Genomic DNA, 27,345 nt, shown 5'->3' on the forward strand with positions numbered 1-27,345 from the left:
TTCCTCTCTCTCGCTAAAAATAAAAATAAAAATTTTTAAAAATCTTGCTTACTGCTACTTATTAAAGTCCTAACATTCTTTTTAAAACATAGATTTTAGAGCTAAACTCATCAAGTTTTATTCCTTTGCTCTAATTGCAGATAAAGAAACAAAGTAGAAGTACTAAAAGAACTTGTCGAAAGTCACTCATGAAGTAGAAGGCTCAACTACTGCTCACACACACACATTCATCCCCTGCACCTGAGTGCACCTGAACCATTCACTGGTCTCTAAATATGCTCTGATATTAGTCCCCAGCATTGTACTAGCTCCTCCCTCCAACTGGAATACACTTCCCAGTCCTAAAGACACAACAGCTACACCTCCTTCAGAGCTTGAAATTACACCTCCTCTGCGAAGTCTTGCCCAACTTTTCAGTCCACATCATCATCCTCTTCCATGTCATCATCTCCAATAGTCCCATAAAACTTAGCACTTATGCCACTCATTCAGCACTTAGACACTACACCAGGGGTCTCAAACTCAACACAGCATGTGGGCCGCAGAGCAAGATCACAGCCGTTCGGCGGGCCGCACTAGGTCTACAAAAGGCAACTGTTACGTAACACTTTTCTCACTGCAGTTGAAAACAAAAAAAAAATCAGTACAACAAGCACAATCGTACATGCAGTTTACTCAGTGTCACAAAACGACCAGAAACTGTAGTTCGCATCACAACTGCTGTTAACTAAGCTAATATCTAGCTAGGATGCTAGAGAAATGAAAAATACAAGTAGGCCCCTAGGCTTACTTAATTTTATCCAAAATATTTTGAACTTCGTGGATTAGTCTGTGGGCCGCACAAAATTGTTCGGCGGGCTGCACAAAATTGTTCGGCGGGCCGCATGTGGCCCGCGGGCCGCGAGTTTGAGACCCCTGCACTACACTGTATTATTTAATTTTTAGAAAATATCACCTGACATTTCTCTGCACTTTATGGACTTATCCACATAAGTTAGTTCATACAGTAATTCAATATATAATTTTTCAGATTGCAAGTGACACAAAAATAAGAAATGGTTCCTTTCCCTTAAGAAACTTACAGTTAGGGACAGGCAATAAGGTACATGCACAACAAGTACATGAAAAATCAGAAGAAGTAAGTGCCAAAGAAAGAGCTCTGTCGCCTGACCAGGCGGTGGCGCAGTGGATAGTGTTGGACTGGGATGAGGAAGACACAGGTTCGAAACCCCAAGGTCGCCAGCTTGAGCGCGGGCTCATCTGGTTTGAGCAAAGCTCACCAGCTTGGACCCAAGGTCGCTGGCTCAAACAAGGGGTTACTCGGTCTGCTGAAGGCCCATGGTCAAGGTACCTATGAGAAAGCAATCAATGAACAACTAAGGTGTCGCAACAAAAACTGATGATTGATGCTTCTCATCTGTCTCCGTTCCTGTCTGTCTGTCCCTATCTATCCCTCTCTCTGACTCTCTAAAAAAAAAAAAAGAAGAGCTCTGTCTGTGATCAAAGGAAGCCAGTTTTATATCAACTTTCTTTTTCAAAATAAATTCTAAATTTTTAAAGAGCAGAGAACAATGTCATACCCATTTCAATATTACCTACTGTCTACCAGTGTTGTGTACAAATGTTGAATAAATTTTTGTGGGGAAAAAAAATAATGTAAGTGCCAAAGTGAGAAACTAAAATAACTCCTTCCAACTATATCATTTGGCTTCTAGGTCCTAGGAAATTGGAAAAAGCAGGAAGAACTGAGCTCTTTGGAAAAAAAATAAATATCTCAAAAAATGAAGAGTGGCTAATGAAGAGTGACCACTGGCTAATGGTCAGCATGACAAAAATAACATACATGATGTTATAAAAAATTATTCCAGACCTTCTCTTACCTGTCCCCACCCACACACAAGCAAGGCTATCCTAAATAAAGGCCCCCTAAAGGGTGACATGAGACAACATACACCATATAAACACTGAGCATTGTAACTGTTTTACAATACTGGTTGCATTAGAATACATATTTACTAAAAAGTTAAGACATGTGAGTAACTAGCAGTTTCTGCTAATCAGATTATTTTGGGTTTTGTTTGTTTGTTTTTTGTATTTTTCTGTTGGAAACGGGGAGGCAGTCAGACAGACTCCCGCATGCACCAGACCGGGATCCACCTGGCATGCCCACCAGGGGGCGATGCTCTGCCCATCTGGGGCGTTGCTCTGTCGCAACCAGAGCCATTCTAGCACCTGAGGCAGAGGCCATGGAGCCATCCTCAGCGCCTGGGCCAACTTTGCTCCAATGGAGCCTTGGCTGCGGGAGGGGAAGAGAGAGACAGAGAGGAAGGAGAAGGGGAGGGGTGGAGAAGCAGATGGGCACTCTCCTGTGTGCCCTGGCCAGGAATCAAACCCGGGACTCCTGCACGCTAGGCCGACGCTCTACCACTGAGCCAACTGGCCAGGGCTAAACAGATTATTTATAATACAGCTTATTCCTTTATAAACTACATTTGTGTAACTTATTTATTCATTTATTTATTCATTCAACAAATATTTAAAGCATCAAATTTGATGCAGGCAATGTTCTAGATGTCAAGGATGCAGAGGTCAACACAACAGAGAAAAATATCCCTGCCCCAAGGGAGCTTGTGTTCTAGTTGGTGAAACAAGTACAGTAATAAAAAATAATAAATACAGGTAAATTATGTAATTTAGAGGATGATAAGTATTAAGGAGAAAAGTAAATCAAGGAAGATTAGGAATGCTTGGAGTTGGCAAGGTTGCATCTCTAAATAAGATGGCCCAGCCTGACCTGTGGTGGCGCAGTGGATAAAGCATCAACCTGGAAACACTGAGGTTGCCAGTTCAAAACCCTGGCTTGCCTGGTCAAGGCACATATGGGAGTTGATGTTTCCTGCTCCTCCCCCCTTCTCTCTCTCTCTCTCTCCTCCCCTCTCTATAATGAATAAATAAAATCTTTAAAAAAAATAAAAATAAAATAAAAAGATGCCCCCCAAAAATGAGTGGTCAAGGAAAGCCTCATTGTGTAAGTGACCTCTAAATAAAGACTAAAGGAAGCGAGGATGCAAGCCTTGTGATATCTGGGGAGGAACCAGTCCAGGCAGAGGTAAGGGCAGGGCACAGGCCTTATGAAAGCAGCATTCCTGGTGTGTTCAAGGAAAAGTAAGGCCAGTGCAGAGAGATCCAGAAGAGCAGAAAGAGCCACAGTCAGAAAAAGGAAAAGGAAGGGTGCAAGAAAGCACTTTCAGAATAGTGGAGTACAGGCCTCAGAAAATCTGCTCCTACATAACAGCAAGAATACTGGCAAAAATTGTCAATGTAAACTTATTTTCCAGAATTCTGGAAATAAACTAAAGACACAGATTTGCCAAAGTCCTAGGAGTATTCAAGAAAAATGTCTGAATCTCAGAAGAAAACAAGTCCTGTGGCACTTTAATTTGCCCTATTCCCATTCCCCAGTTCCAACATGATAGCTTTGAAAACCAACAGCCTTGCAACTACAACACCTGTGAAAGCAGCAAGCTGGCAGTCATGGGAGAAGGTAAGACAAGTTTGGAGCTCCCCAAAATCGCCATCCCCAGACAAATGCCACTATTTGACCTTCCTGGCAGCTCCCTTAAAAGTTCTATCCTTGAGCCCTGGCCGGTTTGCTAGAGCATCAACCCAGCATGTGGAAGTCCCAGGTTTGATCCCCAGTCAGGGCACACAGGAGAAGCACCCATCTGCTTCTCCACCCTTCCCCCTCTCCTTTCTCTCTCCCTCTCTCTTCCCCTCCAGCAGCCAAGGCTCGAATGATTCAAGCAAGTTAGCCCCATGGCATCGCCTCAGGCACTGAAATAACTCAGTTGCTGAGCTATGGAGGAACAGCTCCAGATGGGCAGAGAATCGTCCTGTAGGGGGCTTGCCAGATGGATCCCGGTTGGGACACATGTGGAAGTTTGTCTCACTGCCTCCCTGCCTCCCTACCTCTCACTTAATAAAAATAAGTAAGTTCTATCCTTATGCCCTGGCTGGGTAAGCTTAGTTGGTTGGAGTGTCATCCTGATCCATTGGGTTGTGGGTTCCCTCCCCAGTGAGGGCACATACAAAAATCAACCAATGAATGCATAAATATGTGGAACAGCAAATCAACGTTTCTCTCTCTCTCTCTCTCTCTCTCTCTAAAAATCAACCAATAAATAAAAATTTGTAACAAAAGAAGTACTATCCTGCGAGTTTGTCTTCATTTGACACGATTCAGTAAAAATAAACCATTGAGTGCATGTGTCAAAAACAGTGGCTTTAACAAAGCAAATAGCAAAATAGCAGATATAAACCCTACGTTAATCATAATTATATTAAATATAAATGGACTGAACACTTCAGTCATAAAGCAGAGACTGGCAGAATGGATCAAAGAACATAATCCAACTATATGCTGTCTATAAAAAAGTACACATTAGACACAAAGACAAAGAGACTGAAAGTAAAAAGATGGGAAAAGGTATACCATGCAAACAGTAACCAAGAGAGCTAGAGAAGTTACACTAGTAGAGAAACATACATGAAGACAAAAATTGTTACTAGTGACAAGGAAGGAGCGTTTTATAATGATAAGGTTTAGTCCATTGGAAAACATACACTTGGGCATTGTTTTTTAAAATAAAAAACAGTATAATCTATGTATCCCCTCACTGGGTTGGTTTGTTTGTTTTTCAGTCCTACAATACCCTAAATTCACTTCAAAAGTGATTTTTTTTTAGCCCTGGCTGGGTAGCATAGTTGGTTAGAGCATTGTCCCAAAACGCCAACATTGCAGGTTCAATGTCTAGTCAGGACACATACAAGAATCAACCAATGAGCCTGACCAAGTAGATCAATTTTAAAAAAAAGAAAAAGGCCCTAGCCGGTTGGCTCAGCGGTAGAGCGTCGGCCTGGCGTGTGGAAGTCCCGGGTTCAATTCCCGGCCAGGGCATACAGAAGAGGCGCCCATCTGCTTCTCCACCCCTCCCCCTCTCCTTCCTCTCTGTCTCTCTCTTCCCCTCCTTTCCCCTCCTGCAGCAGAGGCTCCATTGGAGCAAAAGATGGCCCGGGCGCTGGGGATGGCTCCTTGGCCTCTGCCCCAGGCGCTAGAGTGGCTCTGGTCACAACAGAGCGATGCCCTAGATGGGCAGAGCATTGCCCCCTGGTGGGCGTGCCGGGTGGATCCTGGTTGGGCGCATGCGGGAGTCTGTCTGACTGTCTCCCTGTTTCCAGCTTCAGAAAAATACAAAAAAAAAAAAAAAAAAAAAAAAAAGGCGAGGACTGGAATCCGGCACTTACTAGGTGGATATACTTACACACTTGAAACCTCTCCATACCTCCACCTTGCACATCTGTAAAAAGAAGCTAATAGTACCTACCGAGAGAGCTGTCACGAGAATTAAAGAAGGTAGTAGTATTTGTAGAGGGTTTAAATAGTTTCTAGAACAGTAAACAAACATCTACAAAATACACTTTCAGAAGCAAAAACAAACCACCCTTTCGCCTGACCTGTGGTGGCACAGTGGATGAAGCGTCAACCTAGAATGCTGAGGTCAACGGTCTGAAACCTGAGCTTGCTCAGTCAAGGCATGTAAGAGAAGCAACTTCTAGGAGTCAATGCTTCCTGCTCCTCCCCACCCCTTTTCTCTCTCCTCTTCTCTCTAAAATCTCAATAAATAAAAATCTAAAAAGATAAATTACTGTTTCAATTTCCAAGTGGATAAATGGTCTGCATAGATTACCTAGAACATTTTACATAACAAATGGGCCTTGCAGTTAGGTAGAGAACTGATCCAAGAAACTATAACTCCTAAAGATCATCTAACTAAAAGGCCTTAGGTTAAATAGAAGGGGGGGGAAATTACCTCATAAATTTGTCTAATATATCCTCTACCCACATGTGTAATCGAAGGGACTGAAATCCATACTGCCAAATTAGTTTAATTATGTTTATTATAAACCAGCTGCTCTCCTCAAACACCAGAGTCTTTCCATTAGAGATCCCCGTTAGGCCACCAGAACTCTGAACAGTAGAGAGACCTGCAAAAACAGAAAATGGGTAGCTAAGTCAGTAGTTTCTACGTTGATCAAATGAAAGAAGGTAATCTGAAGCTATTGGGGACACTCTGAAGTGAGTGAATTTCAGGCTTCCCCCAGTTCTCAGGAGACATATGAAAAAGGCTCTAATCTTTAGACAAGTGATACACTATACACTCACTACACTGTTCAAATACTGATTGTCTAAAACAGGGGTCCCCAAACTACGGCCCGCGGGCCACATGCGGCCCCCTGAGGCCATTTATCCGGCCCCCACCACACTTCTGGAAGGGCACCTCTTTCATTGGTGGTCAGTGAGAGGAGCATAGTTCCCATTGAAATATTGGTCAGTTTGTTGATTTAAATTTACTTGTTCTTTATTTTAAATATTGTATTTGTTCCCGTTTTGTTTTTTTACTTTAAAATAAGATATGTGCAGTGTGCATAGGAATTTGTTCATAGGTTTTTTTTATAGTCCGGCCCTCCAATGGTCTGAGGGACAGTGAACTGGCCCCCTGTGTAAAAAGTTTGGGGACCCCTGGTCTAAAAGATGGGTCAGATGATCATACAGATATATCAAAATTAGACTGGCTATTTTTAGTCTGAAGAGATCACAAAGTCCAAAGAAAAAGCCAGAAAACCAACTGAATTCAACTTAAAAACAAATGTCAGACAAGATTCTTTGTGGCATAAATTGCTCAGGGTATATAATTGCCTCCACAGAGAAAAGAGAGGCCTGGGAAGCATCCATGGAAGATGTGGAAGGCAACTAAGGGAAAGGACATATCCTATTCCCCTGCAAATACTATTTTTGCATAACTGGGTATTTCAGATAACTGGAAGGAAGCCAGTATTACCCAATATTCCTTGAGAAAAGGAAATCTGCAGAAGCCTACCAGATTTCCCTCACAACCTGCCCAACTCCTCTGCTGACAGGGAAGTAGTCAGTCGGATGTTCCAGCTTCTAAGCATATGTCTATACCCACAGCGTGTGATATACTTTGAGCCAGACACCTGAAGCCTCTGGGCCTCATTTCCCCGGCTATAAAATGAGCACACTTGGTTTCTGCTAACTCAAACTATTTTTTGATTCAACAGAAACCCACACATTAAAGAACTGATAACAGTAACCATCCCCATCCCCCCCCCCCATGGCTGTAATTCCAGATAACTGAAGATACTGATAACTAGTCTCCCATTACAGGATAGTGCCTCCTAACAAAGGCAGTACCAACTGCTAGAAGGAAAGTGAGGAAAATAGTTTTACCAACTTGCCTGTAAAAGACAGTTAACAAGTGGAAAAGTTTCAGTTCCCTAGCTCATTGGTCCCCAACCCCAGGGCCGCAGACCAGTACCGGTCCGTGGGCCATTTGGTACCAGTCCACAGAGAAAGAATAAATAACTTACATTATTTCCGTTTTATTTATATTTAAGTCTGAACGATGTTTTATTTTTTAAAAGTGACCAAATTCCCTCTGTTACATTCGTCTAAGACAGGGGTCCCCAAACTTTTTACACAGGGGGCCAGGTTCACTGTCCCTCAGACCGTTGGAGGGCCAGACTATAAAAAAAAACTATGAACAAATCCCTATGCACACTGCACATATCTTATTTTAAAGTAAAAAAACAAAATGGGAATACAATATTGAAAATAAAGAATAAGTAAATTTAAATCAACAATCTGACCAGTATTTCAATGGGAACTATGCTCCTCTCACTGACCACCAATGAAAGAGGTGCCTCTTCTGGAAGTGCGGCAGGGCCGGATAAATGGCCTCAGGGGCCCCATGCGGCCCGCGGGGCCGTAGTTTGGGGACCCCTGGTCTAAGACTCAGTCTTGACGCTTGTCTCGGTCACGTGATACATTTATCCGTCCCACCCTGAAGGCCAGTTCGTTAAAGTATTTTCTGACATTAAACCGGTCCATGGCCCAAAAAAGGTTGGGGATCACTGCCCTAGCTGATAAAAATGTTCATGGATGGTCACACAGAAGGCTGCGTACCTCTAAGACTAAATTACATACCCAGGTCCTTGACAAAACGCTTCATGTGCAGATTTAAAGGATGGATGACAGAACCTCCTGATTCATATTCTTTCCCCAACACAGGCAAGGTGGCCAGACGGCCCCCCACCTCTCCTCTTTCAAACAGGTCAATCTTCACATCTTTCCCAAATTTCTGCCGCAGATAATAGGCTGCTGAAGTGCCACCAATTCCAGCTCCAATTATTGCTACGGGGGAAAAAAGGAACAGTTTTGTTCCCTCTTACCAGCAATGTGCAATTTGTTGTTTTTGAAAAGCCATTAAGCAATAACAGATGTTAAATAAGGCTATTTTAGCCCTGGCTGGGTAGCTCAGTTGGTTAGAGCATCACCCTGATATGCCAAGGTTGCAGGTTCAATCCCCAGTCAAGAATCAACCAACGAATGCATAAATAAGTAGAACAAATTGATGTCTCTCTCTTTCTCTCCCTCCCTCTTCCTCTCGCCAAAACAATCAATTTTAAAAATTTAGAGAAGCCTGCCCTGGCCAGATAGGTTGGTTGGTCAGAGCATTCGTTCAGAAGCATAGAAGTTGCCAATTCGATCCGCGATCAGGGCATATACAAGAACAGATCTATGTTCCCGTCCATTTCGCTCCCTTCCTCGCTAATCAACAAATGTAAAAAAAAAAAAAAATTTTTTTTTTCTTCTTAATTTAGGGAAGCCTGCCTGACCTGTGGTGGCGCAGTGGATAAAGCGTCAACCTGGAAACGCTGAGGCTGCCGGTTCAAAACCCTGGGCTTGCCTGGTCAAGGCACATATGGGAGTTGATGCTTCTTGCTCCTCCCCCTTCTCTCTCTCTCCCCTCTGTATAATGAATAAATAAAAAATCTTAAAAAAATAAAATTAAAAAAATAAAATAAAATTTAGGGAAGCCTGGATAGGGGTAGGCCAGTGGTAGTTACAGTGTAGACAGAACTCTGAATCTGGATACAAACACTGCCCCCAGACAAAAGAGGCAGTACATTGACATTGATTTTTTATTTATTATTATTTTTTTTTGCCAGATGTTCAAAGACTCTCACACTGAGCCTGTACACACTTTGTGCCCAATTCATGGGAACAGAGGTGTTTTTCCAGCACACGTTTTAAATAAAGAGGCCGCCATTTTTGCCTAGATTTGTTGTTTCATTAACGTAAACATGCTAATGATCCCAACGAACAGTTTTAAAGAGAATAAAAAACAAAACAAACAAACAGGGAACAAAAAACCAAAAGGACTGAAATTAGGGAGACTGGATTATTTAAGCTGTGTAGTAATCCCCGGCAGGAATATTGTGCAAGCCTGGGGCCTCTGAAACCAGGCCGACCGCAGCAAAGCAGAGAGATGCAGGGGATTCCACCCTTATTAAGGGAAGCAGAAGCGGTCAGCCTTCACTGCTCGAAGTACTGAGTCTGCGCGCCCTGTCATCTGCAGAGCATAAGCGGCCAGCAGTCCAGAACAAACCAGAAGACTGGCCTCCCAGAGGTGCAGCAGAGGTGGCCCCCAAGAGGGGCTCGGTGTCGCCTTACCACCAGCCTTCCGAGACAGGAGCTGCAGGAACCCTTGGAAACCGCCAGCCCGTCCGGGTCCCCCTTCCACCGCCCATTCCTTAAATGTGCACATCCCCACGCCACTGAGACCGATTCGTCGGTGCGCGGACACTGAGACGCGAACCGAGAAGATTGCAAACTGCGCGGAGGGCTCCGCCGGCGCGCCCTGGTGCATTTTGCAGCGGCCGCCCGGCGCAGGGCGCGCTCCCGCACCCCCTTCCGCGCCGCCCCATTGTTGCCTACCGATCTTCTCCGGCGGGGCCCGCACCTCGGCGCACCCGGGGCACACCCAGAGGCACAGCAGCAGCCACAGCCGCAGAAGCGACGAGACGAGCTCCCCAACATCGCGACTCATGTCTCCTACAGTGAAGCACTCAGAAGACCAAAAGGTACGACAAACCTTCCGACCTCTGCTGCGCGTCTGCGTGCTCCGTCCGCCCCGCCCTCGGCCGGCCTCGCCCCTCGGAGCCCCGCCCACGCCCGCCCCTTGCGAGCTCCTGCCCCTGACAGCCCAGGCCCACCCATCGCTCTAGGAACTGTGAACCATGGTCCTTCGATTTGCCAAGCCCACATGCCCTCTCCAAAGCCTACTGTGCTAAAGCGAGACACCCAAGGCACCGGAAGAAGCTCACCCAGCTCTACTTCCTTCCCATCTCTCCGGATGAAACACCTTATTTCTTCACTAGGGTCCTCTTCTGTCCCTTTAATCGCTCCCTCTCAAAGAATGCACACCGCTAGTCGCTGTCTAAAACAGACCAGTAGAGCTCCGAATACTTACTGCGTGATCGCTATGTTCTGGGATTGTTGGGTGTGAGATGAAGGGGTAAATGATGCTATGTGTAAGGATACGTGAGGGTGACCTGGGATGGACTGGTCCAAGGTGAAGGGAGTGAAAAGGTAGTGTACCCATACATGCCGTGGAACATTATGCAAGCATTAAAGAGAATGTAGGACCTATAATTATTGTCCTAGTATTGTTAGATGAGAAAATGGGTTGGTTGAGTGATGAGTATGATATGATCCCATCTCCATAATCAAAATAACCCAACCGCCCAAAAAGAAAAAAAAATCAATATATGAACATGAAGAACATATAGGTGGAAGGAAAATAAATTGAATAAAAACAAAGGTGGAACTTAGAGAAAGGAAGTAGAATATTCAGTGCAAAAAGTATTCATTCATTTATTGGACAAATATTTGAGTTCTAAGTGGCAGGCAGTGTTCTAGGACCTCTAGTCTAGGTGAAAGAAAAATCAGTGAACAAAATATATTTTTTTCTTTTTTAGTGAGAGAGACAGGAAGGGAGAGAGATGAGAAGCATCAACTCATAGTTGCAGCACCTTAGTTGTTCACTGATTACTTTTTTTTAATTTTCTTACTCATTTTAGAGAGGGGAGAGAGAAAGAGAGAAGGGCGGAGGAGCAGGAAGCATCAACTCCCATATGTGGCTTGACTAGGCAAGCCTGGGGTTTAAACTCGTGACCTCAACATTACAGGTCAAAGCTTTATCCACTGGGCCAACACAGGTCGGATTACTTTCTCATATGTGTCTTGACCAGGGGCTCCAGCCAAGCCAGTGATCCCTTGCTTAAGCCAATGACCTTGAGCTTCAAAGCTTCAAGCCAGTGACTTTTGGGCTCAAGCCAGCAACCAAAGGGTCATATGTCTATGATCCCACACTCAAGCCACTCAAGCTGGTAACCTAGCACTCAAGCTGAGCCCACACTTCCCTGTCTTTACTGGGCTTCTGCTAGTCCCTTTCCCTATTCCTTCATTTCCTTTTAAAGGGCCCAGTCATCTTGTATGAATCAAAGTTCAGTACATGTATACTTTTTCCCCTTTGTAATGGTACATTATGATTAAAATTTAAACTTTAATTTGGGGTTGAACACACAATATGGTGCCTGAAACCTACATAATTTTGTTAACCAGGATCACCCTAATAAATCCAATTTAAAATTAAATAAACAAACAGCAATTTTTTTTATTTTTTAAATAAAATAAAATTTAAATGTATCTGGCTTTGTTGCTATTTTTTTATGTTATTGATTTGAGAGAGAGAGAGAGAAAGAAACATCAATTCATTTCTATATGTGCCTTCACAAGGGATTGAACCAGTAATCTTTTGCATACTGGCTTTGTTCACCTTTGACAACACTCAAATCTATAATCCTGACACTGCTTTATGTCTTTTTTCTTCTTTGAAACTACCTTGAAAAAATTCATTTTTATATCATCTTACTTCCACACATCTCATTCCTTTCTTATTACAAATAATCTAAATGATATTGTCTAACAAAATAAATAACTACAAATATTTATATACATGTTCATCTGTCTGCATATAAAGTAAGATGTGGAATCCTATAGACTAATCTGTTAACATTAATTACCTTAAAATAGGGCAAATGAGGGAATTATTAGTCTTTTTCTTTTTTTTTTTTTAAGATTTTTTTTTTCATTTTATTTATTCATTTTTAGAGGGGGGAGAGAGAGGGAGAGAGAGAGAAGGGAGGAGGAGCTGGAAGCATCAACTCCCATATGTGCCTTGACCAGGTAAGCCTAGGGTTTTGAACCAGCGACCTCAGCATTTCCAGGTCGACGCTTTATCCACTGCGCTACCACAGGTCAGGCTATTAGTCTTTTTCTTACGTATATTGTTTCACTTGCCACAGTGAGTATGTATTACTTTTGCAATTTTAAAACTTTAATAAACTTTATTAGTAGATGTAATGTATAATTAATAAAATAATAAAGTTCTAATACAGCTTAAAAATACTTGTCATATCCACACAATGAAGTGTTTTTTGGCTAAAAAAAAGAATGAAGTATTGATACATGCTACAACATGGATGAACCAAAAAAGCATAATCCTAAATTCAATAAGCCATTTACAAATGACTACACACATTCTTATATGATTCCATTTATTTGAAATGTCTAAAATAGACAAATCTATAGAGACAGATTAGTGGGCTTTAGAGTGGGACGGGATGGGAATTAGGGACTAATAGTTAATTGGTAAAATTTACCTATTTAGAGTGATAAAAATGTTCTGAAGTTGATTATAATGATGGTTGCATATCTCTGTGAATACACTAAAAACACTAAACTGTACTTTAAATGAACAAATTGTAAGTTATGTGAATTATATCAAAAAGCTGTTAGAAAATACTATGCACCATTAACATTTATCTTATCCTCAAAAAGCTAATATTTTATATGTTTAAATAAAATCCAAATAACTTGTCACATTCTACAGACAATTCCAAAAACGGAAATCCAAAGGTATCACAGTCTAAATTAAGGAACTACTTCACTGGCTGGGTAGCTCACTTGGTCAGATCCTGGGCAAGTTCCAATCCAGTTAGGACACATTCAGGAATCAACCAACGAATGCATGGATAGGTGGAACAAGTTAATGCTTCTCTATCTCTCTTCCTTTCTCTCTCTAAAATCAATAAAAAGGAGAGGAACTACTTCACATTTTTGGATGTGCACATTCTCTTATGTTTAAAAAATAATTCACGTAAGTTATAGAATGTAATACAAAATGCATAATGAGTACACTAAACCACATTTCAGAGCCCTAATTTTTCTATCTCTCCTCAAAAAAGACTGAAATTTATGTTTTCTGGCTCAATTGGTTTTGGGATTCTTGTGACTAATTTGCTTTAAATAATTATTTAAGAAATATTTTCCAATGTACATTGAGTATACTAGAAAAATGCAAATAAAAAGAAAAATTCAGCAAAGATCTGGAAATACTTTCCTAGCTCTCAAAAATTTGGTTAACACAAACAAGAAAATTTCTTAACGACATTCTTACCTTTTAAATTTTTTCTATTTGGTATAAATTATATCTTCTATATTTTTATAAAGTTATTGGAGTGACATTAATAAAATCATATAGGTTTCCCGTGTACAATTCTGATACATTATCTGTATATTGTATTGTGTATCCATTACTCAAAGTCAAATCTTCTGTCACCATTTATTTGACGCCCTTTACCCTTCACCTTTCCCTTACCCCCTTCCCTCTGGTAACCACCATATTGTTGCCTGTGTCTATGAGTCTTTGGAAAGCCTTTTTTAATTAAAAAAATTTTAATTGAGATTTTTCTGTACAGAAAAAGTAGGAAAATCTATTTAATTATATTCACTTATTTTGTTAATGAAAAAATAGCAGATTATAAACTCTCAGACTTTTAATTTTAAATAAAAATACAAATCATCCTTCCAAAAATTGTTTGCTTGCATTGAGGTATAAAGCACTTTAGCAAACCCTCCCACCAGTCGCGCCGCTGGTGTAGTGGTATCATGCAAGATTCCCATTCTTGCGACCCGGGTTCGATTCCCGGGCGGCGCACCTCTTTTCACTCCCACCTCAAGATAAATTTAGGAGTTTAATAAATCTCTCTTCCTCTAAAACCGTTTACAATTTTAATTTTCTATGTAGATTTCTATTTCATAATTCACTGTTGAAATAATGGAATCTGGAGAGGAATAACAAAAATTCTCAAAAGGCGAAAAAACAAGTCCTGAAATAGTTAACCCTTACGCCTGCGTAGTCGGAGACATTCCTAACGTCGGGTTGAAGCGCGGCTGCGCAACAAGTGAACCTATGGATTGAGGTGCAGTTTGGCGGCCGGAAGGTTGAAAGTGCAAGATTATTCTGCGCCTGCGCGGAGCGGGTCACTTCTCTGGCTGCTCCTAGGCTCCCGGCTCGCCGCCATCTTGAATTGGGGCTTCATTGTTCGCGCTGGGTCGGCGGGTTTTGTGTAATTGCTGGCGAAGAAGGAGGCGGAGTAACCTCTGGTCAGCCGAGAAACCCCGCTATTCTGCAGCTAGAGTCGCTCAGACGTTCCGGGAGGTAGTAAAGGGTAGGGAGCTGGACCTAGAGGCGCCGCCGCGACAGCAGCAGCCATGGAAGACGAGATGCCCAAGACTCTGTGAGTCTGAGGCAACGATGAGGGGGGCGGGATGGTGGTCGCTCCGGAGGGAGGCCTCGGCCCTTTGGCGCTCCCCAGCCTATTGTCCTCAGTGGACGCCTCGATATCTGGAGCCCTCGCCTTAGCGCACACCTGGATGCTTAGGGACCGAGACCCGGACTGTGAGAGAAGGAGGTAGAGGGAGTGAGGGCTTAACCCTCGGAATTAATCCCTTCCCTTTACACCACAGCATGGCCTTTGGCCTGGCCACTGGCCCTCTGGGTCTCAGGACCGGAGAAAGGACTTTTCATTCAAACCTGTTAACTTGGCGAACCTTTTTTTGTCCCATGCTTTCCTTCTCTTTTTTCCCGCTCCCCCCCCATGATTAACCTTTTTTATTTTTAATGCCGACTTCTTTTAGTGAAACTCTTCCTCGTTTTTTTTTTTCTCTCGTTTATAGGAGTATTTCTCTTGAGGCTGCTTGTACTCAGTTGCAGTGAGGTAAACTTGATTGCCAACTAGAAAAAAGCCAAATATCTTTCTTTAACCTGTCTTTGGCTTTCCTTCTAATGCACTCCTTCCCCCGGCCCCCGGGCCACCCTAAGGATTTTGAAACTGCTTTTGAAAAATGGAAATCTCACCCGGAGGTACATATCAACCAAGGGGAAGTAGATATAATGCACTTTTATCTTCTCTTGCTACTGTTCTGATTGATATGTTGCTGACGAGTGGGCCGCTTTTATGAAGCAGCTGTTGATAAATTCCTTAACATATTTAGTCACGTCTGAGACTTTTTACAATTCGTGTTAAATGATCTCACCTTGGAGTATTTTCTTTGTTGGGTAGTTCCCCCCACAGCGTCCTCCTTTGTTTTTCAAAGTATCCGATCAGATGAATCTGTCATTGTTGTTTTTCTGGAAAAAAGAAAAAGCCTGATTAGTTTTTTGACATACATTTTTATTTTCTTAAAATACTGGCAGTTTGAGAACTCTGTGCGTTAAAAATACAAGTTTGGGTTTCTTTTTTGCGACTCTAGACATTACTATTATGAAGTACAATGTAATCAATTATTTTTTTGTAATCAATTATTTTTACCACCAAGTTTCCATTTCGTAATCTATATTAGAACTATAGTTACCCTTGTTTTCTTAATAATCCTTTTGCTAGTTTTATCTGAGAATGTTAGTTACCTTATGTATCTTTACTAGGATGCAGCAATTAATTTATGATGTTCGTTTTTTGGAAAATTATGTCTGTAGGTGAATACTCCCCAGAAAACTATTAGGCCCATAGAATTTATGGAAATCTTTTTTTCCTCTTGCCTCTTTGCTAGAAGTATGATAGCAGCACATTGATTAAACACTACTTTTCTTTTATAACATCTCAAATTTGAGATTCTTATATTTCAAAATTTTTAATTTTATTTATTTCTTATTTATTCATTTTAGAGAGGAAGGGGGGAGAGAGAGAAAGAGAGAGACAGAGAGAGGAGGGGGAGGAGCAGGAAGCATCAACTCCCATATGTGCCTTGACCAGGCAAGCCAGGGTTTTGAACCGGCAACCTTAGTGTTTCCAGGTTGACGCTTTATTCACTGTGCCACCACAGGTCAGGCCTCAAAATTTTTAATTTTAGAAACTGCCCAATGCCTGACCTGTGGTGGCGCAGTGGATAAAGTGTCGACCTGGAAATGCTGAGGTCGCCGGTTCGAAACCCTGGGCTTGCCTGGTCAAGGCACATATGGGAGTTGATGCTTCCAGCTCCTCCCCACCTTCTCTCTCTCTCTCTCCCTCTCTGTCTCTCTCTCTCTCCCTTTCTCTCTCCTCTCTAAAATGAATAAATAAAAAAAATTAAAAAAAAGAAACTGCCCAAGCCCTGGTGGGATAGGTCAAGGTTGTGGGTTTGATCCCCAGTCAGGGCACAAACAGAATCAACCAATGAATGTATAAATAAGTAGAGAACAACAAATGGATGTTTCTCTCATTCTCTCCCTCTCCCTCCCTTACTTATAAAAAAACAATGAATAAATTTTAAAACATTTTAAGAAACTGCCAGAAATATCTGGGAACTTAACCTTTTTAGCACATTCATTTGGGAATAGCAAATAATGAAGACAACTTCAGCTTTCCCAGACCAGTCTATAAAAGCAGTTAAATAGCTTGAGGACAGGAGACCAATCACTGCAGAAGAAATAATGAAGTTTTTTTTCAACAAATACTTAAGAATTCTTATGATTTGCAGGTTCTGTGTAAAGTGCTTTACTTGGTTGTTTAATTGTCATCAGAACTCAGAGGTAAATGGGCCCATTGCAGCTGAGGAAGAACAAAGCTTAGAGTTTATGTCACCTAAGGTCATAAACGTTTTTGTTCATCTTCCTGCAACTCCGCTGTCCTCAGTATGTGTGTGTGTCAGAGTCTGAGAGAGGGACACTCAAGAAGGGTGAAAGTGGCCCTGGCCGGTTGGCTCAGTGGTGGAGCGTCGGCCTGGCGTGCAGGAGTCCCGGGTTCGATTCCCGGTCAGGGCACACAGGAGAAGCACCCATCTGCTTCTCCACCCTTCCCCCTCTCCTTCCTCTCTGTCTCTCTCTTCCCCTCCCGCAGCCAAGGCTCCATTGGAGCAAAGTTTGCCTGGGCGCTGAGGATGGCTCTGTGGCCTCTGCCTCAGGCGCTAGAATGGCTCTGATTGCAGCAGAGCGGCGCCCCAGATGGGCAGAGCATCGCCCCCTGGTGGGCATGCCAGGTGGATCCCAGTCAGGCGCATGTGGGAGTCTGTCTGACTGCATCCCCATTTCCAACTTCAGAAAAGTAAAAAAAAAGAAAGGCGAGAGATGAGCTTCGTTGCAGCACCTTAGTTAATTCATTGATGGCTTTCTCATATGTGCCGTGACCAGGGAGCTGCAGCAGATGAAGTGGCCCCTTGCTCAAGCCAGAGAGACCTTGGGTCCAAGCTGGTGGGCCTTGCTCATCTCTTGCTCAAACCAGATGAGCCCACGCTCAAGCTGGCAATCTCGAGATTTCAAACTGGGTCCTCCGCATCCCAGTCCGACGCTCTATCCACTGCACACCATCGCCTGGTCAGGGTGTCCTGAATTCTTAACTCTTACACTTATGACTAATTTTGCCATGTATACTTCACTAGAATACCCCATCCAGGAATCTTTTTCCTGAAGTAGTCCAAGCTCTAAAATGTCCTACAATCTGCTTTGCTTCTACAGCCTACAACCAATGCTCCCATCCTTCCAATGAGACCAATCTTTATTTAATATGCCTAATAGGTGCTAATCCCTAAGTTTTCCCAGCAGTATTTTTACTTTTAATTTAAAATGTTTGTTTTAATGACCCTGGAAGTCCGGGGTTTTTCATGTGTTCTTAGCACAGTTGCTGGTTGTGGTAAGTAATCAATAAATTTGTTTTAAAAACTGGTACAATCCCAAGCACTGAGTCCAGATTTTACTCATTCTTGAGGGTAAGTTAAAGTCTGAACCTCTAACACCTATAGTGCCTAAATGACTCGGAGAATATGCCTTCATTTGCCACAAATGAGTGTTCAGCATCACCTTTTTAAGTTCGAGATTGCCAACATTTGGTTTCTTGTCAGCAGTTCTTTGGAAATATATTGTGAGAAATGCTTTGATGCTGGAGGTATTTTGAAAGTACAACAACAGCAATTACCAGTGGATTGGATGTGGAATGTGAGAATGAAGTCATCAATAAGTTGGTTTATTTACAAATGTGTAATTTCAGTCATTTAAAATGATAGTTTGGCCCTGGCCAGGTTTCTCTGTGGGTAGAGCATCATCCTGGCACACTGAAGTTGTGGGTTGGATCTCTGGTCATGGCGCAAAGGGGAAGCAGTCAAGTGAGTGCACAAGTAAATGGGACAATTAAGTGAACAAGATGATTATCTCTCTTTCTCTGCCTCCCTCGCTCCCTCTTCCCCCCCCCCTAAATCAGTGGAAATTAAAAAAATAAAATAATAGTTTGTTGCAAAATATAAGTAAAAACAGGAACAGTTGAGAGCATGAATGTCTAGGATGTCATCAGGTATAGTATTAGATAACATTTGTTCAGGCTGGTTTGTATATATGGTCCAATTGAAGATGGTGCTAACTAATAACAAGAGGATTTCAGTGATCATGCAACAGGCTATCCTTTGTGAAGAGCAGATGTTTAATAGTAAAGTTATGATGCTGGTGTATAATGTATATGTGTATGGGTAGGCAAAAGTAGGTTTACAGTTCATGTGGAAATAATACAATAAATATTAACTATTGGCATACAGCTGTAAACCTACTTTTTCCAATAGATAAATGTTAATATACATATATAAACATTTACTCTTCTACATTATTTTATAATTGGTAAGAGATAAGTACCTTCTCCTCCTGAACTAAAGTAACTTAGGCAAAATGGAATCATTTCCTATCAAATCCACCGGTATTCAAAAGTAATTTGTGGACACCCTGGCCAGATAGCTCAGTTGATAAGAGTGCCGGCCTGAGCACAAAAATTGACAATTCCATCCCTGGTCAGGGAACATACAAGAACAGAACATTATTCCTGCCTTCCTCCCCTTCCTCTCTCTCTAAAATCCATAAATTTAAAATTTTTTTAAGTAATTATGTGAGTACAGTTATCTCTTTAACATTTATTTACAATGTTCTTGATAGTAAATATATAGTATTAATAAAAAATACATCAAGTTAATCAGTTAAAAACCTATTCTCGGCCCTGGCCGATTGGCTCAGTGGTAGAGCGTCGGCCTGGCGTGCAGAAGTCCCGGGTTCGATTCCCGGCCAGGGCACACAGAAGAAGCGCCCATCTGCTTCTCCACCCCTCCCCCTCTTCTTCCTCTCTGTCTCTCTCTTCCCCTCCCGCAGCCGAGGCTCCACTGGAGCAAAGATGGCCCGGGCGCTGGGGATGGCTCCTCGGCCTCTGCCCCGGGCGCTGGTCGCAATAGAGCGATGCCCCTGGTGCGCGTGCTGGGTGGATCCCGGTCCGGCGCATGCGGAAGTCTGTCTGTCTCTCCCCGTTTCCGGCTTCGGAAAAATACAGAAAAAAAAACCGAAACCTATTCTCATTCAAGTTTTCAGGGGCCTCATCTAGTTCTGTTTTGTTATCCTTTTTTTTTTGAGAGAGAGAAGGAGAGAGAAACATGGACTTGTTCCATTATTTGTGCATTCATTGGTTGATTTTTTTTTTTTTTTGTATTTTTCTGAGGCTGGAAACGGGAAGAGACAGACAGACTCCCGCATGCGCCCGACCGGGATCCACCCGGCACGCACACCAGGGGACGACGCTCTGCCCACCAGGGAGCAATGCTTTGCCCCTCTGGGGCGTCGCTCTGTTGCAACCAGAGCCACTCTAGCGCCTGGGGCAGAGGCCAAGGAGCCATCCCCAGCGCCTGGGCCATCTTTGCTCCAATGGAGTCTCGGCTGTGGGAGGGGAAGAGAGAGACAGAGAGGAAGGAGAGGGGGAGGGGTGAAAAAACAGATGGGCGCTTCTCCTGCGTGCCCTGGCCGGGAATCGAACCCAGGACTTCTGCACGCCAGGCCAACGCTCTACCACTGAGCAAACCGGCCTGGGCTCATTGGTTGATTTTTGTATGTGCCCTGACTGGGGATTGAACCTGCAATCTTAGGTAGTGGGATAATGCCCCAACCAACTGAGCTACATGGCCAGGACGTCAAATTCTGCATTTTAATTTTATACAATGATTGTGGCTCAGAACAACCCAGTAATGCATTTCACTTTGTAAATGCTTTCTTTAGGTTCAATTTTCTAGAGCTGGCCCTGGCTGGTTGGCTCAGTGGTAGAGCGTCGGCCTGGAGTGCAGGAGTCCTGGGTTTGATTCCCGGCCAGGGCACATAGGAGAAGCGCCCATCTGCTTCTCCACCCCTCCCCCTCTCCTTCCTCTCTGTCTCTCGCTTCCCCTCCTGCAGCGAGGCTCCATTGGAGCAAAGATGGCCCCGGCGCTGGGGATGGCTCCTTGGCCTCTGCCCCAGGCACTAGAGTGGCTCTGGTTGCGGCAGAGCGTCGCCCCCTGGTGGGCGTGCCGGGTGGATCCCGGTCGGGCGCATGCGGGAGTCTGTCTGTCTCTCCCCGTTTCCAGCTTCAGAAAATTACAAAAAAAAAAAAATTTTTTTTTCTAGAGCTGTGCTATGCTAATGTAAATTAATATTATAGGCCCTGGCCGGTTGGCTCAATGGTAGAGCGTCACCTTGGTCTGTGGATATTCCAGGTTCGATTCCGGGTCAGGGCACACAGGAGAAGCGTCCATCTGCTTCTCTGCCCCTCCCCTCCTCTCTCTCTTCTTCTTCTCTTCCTCTCTCCTTTCTCCCACAGCCATGGCTCAAATGTTTCCAGCAAGTTGGCTCCATGGCCTTACATCAAGCACTAAAATAGCTCCATTGAACAGAGCAAGGCCCCAGATAGGCAGAGCGTTGCCCCAAAGAGGGCTTTCCAGATGGATCCTGGTTGGGGTGCATGCGGGAGTCTGTCTCTCTGCCTCCTTGACTTCCACCTAAAAAAATAGTAATATTGTAAATATTTTAGGTTCCAATTTTGTAACTATTTGAACTTAGTTATCAGCTTTAAAAGTATGTACTAAATTGATATAAAATCCTGTTGGCAGAATTAGTAACATTGGTGACCTCTCCTACTGAATCTTCTCGGGTTGCTTTTTATTTTGAAAGATTAAAAACCTACAGAAAAGTAACAAAAATAGTACATTGAAGAGTTAGAAAACTTTCATAGTCGTTTAGCAGTTGCTATTAGCCAAATATTCAAAAGTAATTCTGTGAGAATACAGTGGTACCTTGAGGTACAGACAGACCAACATACTAATTTTTTAATTTGCGAGCTGCGACTCAGTCCATATTTTTGTTAGAGATCCTAGCAAAATTCCAAGATACGAGTTGTAATTCGGGAAGCTGCCACTAGTTGGCTTGTTGGCTCACAGGTCCAGTATTGGAAGTTTGATATAGAAGTTGACTGACTTACAAGCTCAGTTACAGGACGAATTAAATTTGTATCTAAAGGTACCTACCACTGTATAGTCATCTTTTTTTCTGAACCATTTGAGAAGACATCATGACACTTTAGGCCTAAATACTTTATCATATATTTTCTAAAAACAAGGGCATTCTCTTATATAACCATGATATAATTTTCACATTAAGGAGACTACATTGATAAAACATTTATCCATTTGTCCAAGGAAGATACTTTTTAATTCATTGATGTCTATTTGCTCTAACAGTTATTTTTCTTCTACTCTTATCTTTACCAAGATTGGTACATGATCTTAAAGGTGATGTAACATGGGATACTTCAATTCTTATTGTTGCCAAGAAGTTCATGGGACAGCTAAAACGAGATATTTTAATGTTACTCCCCAAAAGAGCATTTGGAAAAATAAAGACTAATAAAATAAAATTACAATTTTGTTTACTAGTCCAACAGACATTAGGACAGGGAATCTTGGCTTACAACTGCTCTGAGTATCCATTTTTTTAAAAGTCGGGATTTTTTAAAAGTTTTTATTTATTGATTTTAATGAGAGAGGAAAAGGGAGAGAGAGAGACAGGGACATTGATCTGTTCCTGTATGTACCCTGACTGGGGATCAAACTGGCAACCTCTGCACTTTGAGGCAACTCTCTAAATCTGGCTAGGGCATAATATCTTTTTAATAATTACTTTTACGGTTAAAGATTTTTCGCTGCTTGTGTTTAAGAAAATCCTGACTGCCCTAACCACATAGCTCAGTTGGTTAGAGCATAATTTATTAAAAATATATGCCCTGGACAGATTTAGAGAGTTGCCCCGAAGTGCAGAGGTTGCCAGTTTGATCCCCGGTCAAGGCACATACAGGAACAGATCAATGTTCCTGGTTCTCTTTCTAAAATCAATAAAATAAACATATATATTTTTTATTGGACGCTATAAAAATTTGCAGTAGAGTTGTAGAACCTGGCTTAGAAAATGTTAAAGAGCCTGACCAGGTGGTGGCACAGTGGATAGAGTGTCAGCCTGGGACGTGGAGGACCCAAGTTCAAAACCCCGAAGTCGCCTGACCAGGCGGTGGCGCAGTGAATGGAGCATCGGACTGGGATGCGGAAGGACCCAGGTTCGAGACCCCGAGGTCTCCAGCTTGAGTGCAGGCTCATCTGGGTTGAGCAAAAAGCTCGCCAGCTTGTGTTCAGGATCGCTGGCTCGAGCAAGAGGTTACTTGGTCTGCTGTAGCCCCCCAGTCAAGGCACATATGAGAAAGCAATCGGTGAACAGCTAAGGTGTCGCAACGAGAAACTGATGATTGATGCTTCTCATCTCTCTCCGTTCCTGTCTGTCCCTATCTATCCCTCTCTCTGACTCTCTCTCTGTTCCTGTAAAAATTAATTAATTAAAAAACAAACAAACAAACAAAGTCACCGGCTTGAACCCAAAGTCACTGGCTTGAGCAAGGGGTTACTTGCTCTGCTGTAGCCCCCCCATCAAGGCACATATGAGAAAGCAATCAGTAAACAACTAAGGTGCCACAACAAAGAATTTATGCTTCTCACCTCTCCCTTCCTGTCTTTCTGTCCCTCTGTCTCTGTCACACAAAAAAAATGTTAAGGAAAGAAAACTGTCAGGCCACAGTCTTAATCAAGCCACAGACCATCCCAGAAATGATACTAGTACCAATTTCACTGGATGTGGGACTCCATTGCATTGCTCTTTGCCACCAAAATGGATTCTCTTCCTTCTCTGCTCCCCCCCCCCCCCCCGAAGTTAGAAGCAGAGAGGCAGACAACGCTGACATGTGCCCGACCAGGATCCACCTGTCATGTCCACCAGGGGGCGATGCTCTGCCCATCTGGGGTGTTAACTCTGTTGAGGACGGAACCCTTCTAGCACCTGAGGTGGAGGCCATGGAGCCATCCTCAGTGCCCGGGCCAACTTTGCTCCAGTGGAGCCCTGGCTGCAGGAGGGGAAGAGGGGGACAGAGAGGAAGGAGAGGAGATAGGGTGGAGAAGCAGATGGGGGCTTCTCCTGTGTGCCCTGACTGGGAATCGAACCCGGGACTTCTACACGCCAGGCCGACTCTGTACCACTGAGCCAACCGGCCAGGGTCCATCTCTGCTTCTTTATGCCCTAGCTTCAGAACTGTTCTCTCTAATTGACTTAGCCTAGATCAAATGTAAAGTAGACTGCAAAACAGTATCTAGATTTTTCAGCTTCTGTAGAGGAGTCAGGGTTGGCCTTAGGTTGAAGATTTTTCAACAAAATACAAAGGAAGATATTTGTTGGCCAATAAGAAAAAAAATCCTCTAAACAGGTAACTTAAATTCATAGTCAGGAGGACATTCTTTGGCTCCAGAAACAGAATAATATGTGAGAAAGTATCAACTAAAACATACAAAAATAAGAATTAACTTTGTGAAGTATAGAACAAACTAAAATTGTTTATTTAACATTGGAAGTATTTTGAGTAAAGGATCTGCAGACTTCAAATTTGGGCTTTCTACCTTAAACTCCTATTTAGCAAATAGATTTGGAAAGTAATATCATTAAGTTGTTTCTAAAATTCTGATAGGTGTTAGTGATTAACTTACTGGTAAAAAGGAAGGACTAATGCAATGGTTATTTTATTAGTACAAGTAAGAAAAAGATTTGTCACTTAATTTCTTTAATAGGAAGATATTATATTTGTAATTTATTGTAATGGTGCCTAAGGCACCATTGTTTCTGTAACTTCCTCTGAAGAGTTTTGCTCTAAACCGGGGGGTCTCCAAACTACGGCCCGCAGGCCGCGTGTGGCCCCCTGAGGCCATTTATCCAGCCCCCTGCACCTCTTTCATTGGTGGTCAGTGAGAGGAGCAGAGTTCCCATTGAAATACTGATCAGTTTGTTGATTTAAATTTGCTTGTTCTTTATTTTATATATTGTATTTGTTCCCGTTTTTTTTTTTACTTTAAAATAAGATATGTGCAACAACAAAAAAAAAGATGTGCAGTGTGCATAGGGATTTGTTCATAGTGTTTTTATTTGTTTTTTTTTTAAGCTTATATTTTTTTTAATTTTTTTTTTTTATTATTCATTTTAGAGAGAGGAGGGGGGGGGAGCAGGAAGCATCAACTCCCATATGTGCCTTGACCAGGCGAGCCCAGGGTTTCAAACCAGCAACCTCAGCGTTCCAGGTCGACACTTTATCCACTGCGCCACCACAGGTCAGGCCCATAGCTTTTTTTTATAGTCCGGCCCTCCAACAGTCTGAGGGACAGTGAACTGGCCCCCTGTGTAAAAAGTTTGGGGACCCCTGCTCTAAACAGCTGTGTGTAGAGGTAATTGATGAAGGCTTCTGGAGCTTGTATCATATGACCTAACGTAAAGGCAATACAAATCATAGTGCTTTTAAAAGTAGCTGTTTTTTTAATTACATATCTTCAAACTGGTTAATGTCACAAAAAATATTTCTCAGAATTTTTTTTTTTTTTTTTTTTGTGGAAGGGAGAGAGATGAGAAACATCAATTTTTCGATGCGGTTCCTTAGTCATTCATTGATTGATTTCTCATATGTGCCTTGACCGGGGGCCTTCAGTAGACCAAGTGATCCCTTGCTCGAGCCAGTGACCTTGGGCTCAAGCCGGTGAGCCTTGCTCAAACCAGATGAGCCTGCGCTCAAGCTGGTGACCTCGGGGTGTCGAACCTGGGTCCCAGTCCGACGCTCTATCCACTGCACCACCGCCTGGTCAGGCTCTCAGGAAATCTTAAGACAGTTTTGCAGAGTAAATGATAGAATTCAAGATCCCGCCTGACCTGTGGTGGCGCAGTGGATAAAGCGTTGACCTGGAACGCTGAGGTCGCAAGTTCAAAACCCTGGGCTTGCCTGGTCAAGGCACATATGGGAGTTGATGCTTCCTGCTCCTCCCCCTGTTCTCTCTCTATCTCTCCCTCTCTCTCTCTCCCCTTTCTCTCTAATAAAAATGAATAAATAAAATCTAAAAAAGTAAATAAAAAATTTTTTAAAAAAAGAAGAATTCAGGATCCCTAAAGACTGTGCACTTGTCACGAGGTTATCTAGCTTTATCAAAGTGCATTGATGTTAGAATTAAATTTTTAGAAGAACCATTGTTTTCATTTAGACATTGCTGTCCTGAGCATTTCTTATAGGTACAGGAGTCAAGTGAGAATAGACACAGAAGACTTACAGTACAGTTTTCACATAACCTGTACCTAGCTTTTCTTAATATTAATGACTTATATAATCATGGTATTCTTATCAAAACTCAGAAGTTAGCATTGTATAATACAAGCATTCCAGTTTTTCCACTAATGTCTTTTTTCTATTTGAAGATCCACTTCAAAACACCACTATAGTCAGTCATGTCTCTTTACTCTCCTTCAATATGAGAAGATATCCTTCATGACCTTGGCACTTTTGAAGGGTACTATTTCTCCACTGCTGGGGTCCCCAAAATAAAGAACAAGAAAATTTAAATCAACAAACTGACCAATATTTCAATGGGAACTATGAGCCTGCTTTTGGCTAATGCAGTGGTCAATGTCCGGTTCCATATTTGTCATTGCTAGCCATAACAAGTGATATGACACGCTTCCAGAGCAGTGACACATGCATCCCGCGTCACCGGAAGTAGTACTGTACATGAGCAACGCCGCCACATACAGTACTCCAGGACTTACCACCAGTGAAAGAGGTGCCCTTTCCAGAAGTGCGGAAAGGGCCGGATAAATGGCCTCAGGGTGACGCAGCCCGAGGGCCGTAGTTTGGGGACCCCTGCTCCACTGTACAGTGAGTGACTACTTTTTCTTAACATATTCTATTAGAATTGAGTCACAGATTAACCCACATTGAAGGAGAGAGAAATTAAGCTTTACTTAATAGAGGAAGGTGTATCAAAGAATTTGTGGACATATGTTAAAACAACCAATTCATTGGTTGAAACTAGTAATTTAAATTTTTTATTTTTGCCTGACCAGGCAATGGTGCAGTGGATAGAGCATCGGACTGGGACATGGAGGAGCCCGGTTCAAAACCCTGGGGTTGCTGGCTTGAAGTCCAAGGTTGCTGGCTTGACCAAGGGGTCATTCGCTTGCTCTGCTGTAGCCCCCTATTCCAACCCCTCCATCAAGGCACATATGAGAAAGCAATCAATGAACTAAGGTGCTGCAATTAAGAATTGATACTTCTCTCTCTCCCTTCCTGTCTGTTCCTGTCTCTGTCAAAAAAAAAAAAAAATATATAATATATATATATATATATATATATATTTTTTTTTTTTTTTTCCTTAAATAAGAGGAAGGGTGATAGTGAGACAGACTCCAACATGTGCCCCAACCAGCATCCACCTGGCAACCCTCATCTGGGGCTAATACTCAAATCAGCCGAGCTATCCTCAGTACCTGGGGCAAACTCTTGAACCAATTGAGCCACTGGATGTGAGAAGAGAGAAAGAAAGGGAGAGGGAGGGGCAGAGAAACAGATGGTTGCTCTTCATGTGTGCCCTGACCCAGGGATCAAACCCAGGACATCTGGGCACTGGCCAGAGCTCTACCCACTGAAATATCTGGCCAGGGCCTAAAAAATATTTTATAGGAGGTACTTTGAGGCTCTGCACAACTATAAAACATCAATGGGATGATTTTGCTAGTCACAATTATTACAATGATGTTATTTGTTTGCTTTTTGCAAGAGGTGGACAGACAAGAAGGGAGAGAGATGAGAAGCATCAGTTCTTTGTTGTGCCACTTTAGTTGTTCATTTGATTGTTTTCTCATATGTTCCTTGACCAGGGGG

General features: G+C 42.7%; 2 protein-coding genes and 1 non-coding gene across 11 annotated transcripts in view; 2 read left to right on the top strand and 1 right to left on the bottom strand.

Annotated features, from left to right (window-relative positions):
- The window catches only part of PCYOX1 (prenylcysteine oxidase 1), a 16,109-nt gene extending 6,058 nt beyond the window's left edge, over window positions 1-10,051 (bottom strand). The window contains exons 1-3 of the mRNA XM_066378043.1: window positions 9,860-10,051; window positions 8,066-8,272; window positions 5,871-6,045 (exon numbers count right to left, since the gene is read on the bottom strand). Of these exons, the coding sequence (XP_066234140.1) occupies window positions 5,871-6,045; window positions 8,066-8,272; window positions 9,860-9,971 (494 nt within the window). The 5' untranslated portion in view covers window positions 9,972-10,051. The remainder of the gene's footprint in view (window positions 1-5,870; window positions 6,046-8,065; window positions 8,273-9,859) is intronic.
- Window positions 10,052-13,914: 3,863 nt separating this feature from the next.
- On the top strand, window positions 13,915-13,985 carry TRNAG-CCC (transfer RNA glycine (anticodon CCC)). Its single transcript has one exon. It is a non-coding gene; the product is annotated as a tRNA-Gly (tRNA).
- Window positions 13,986-14,250: 265 nt separating this feature from the next.
- TIA1 (TIA1 cytotoxic granule associated RNA binding protein) overlaps window positions 14,251-27,345 on the top strand; it is a 43,495-nt gene continuing 30,400 nt past the window's right edge. For 2 of the 9 annotated variants that reach the window (XM_066378053.1, XM_066378054.1), the window contains exon 1: window positions 14,251-14,568. In XM_066378053.1, the coding sequence (XP_066234150.1) occupies window positions 14,543-14,568 (26 nt within the window). In that variant the 5' untranslated portion in view covers window positions 14,251-14,542. The remainder of the gene's footprint in view (window positions 14,569-27,345) is intronic. The other 7 variants (XR_010750403.1, XR_010750402.1, XR_010750401.1 and 4 more) reach the window with 7 other exon arrangements.

This window comes from Saccopteryx leptura, chromosome 3 (genome assembly GCF_036850995.1).
Source record: "Saccopteryx leptura isolate mSacLep1 chromosome 3, mSacLep1_pri_phased_curated, whole genome shotgun sequence".
Classification (NCBI taxonomy): Eukaryota; Metazoa; Chordata; class Mammalia; order Chiroptera; family Emballonuridae; genus Saccopteryx; species Saccopteryx leptura.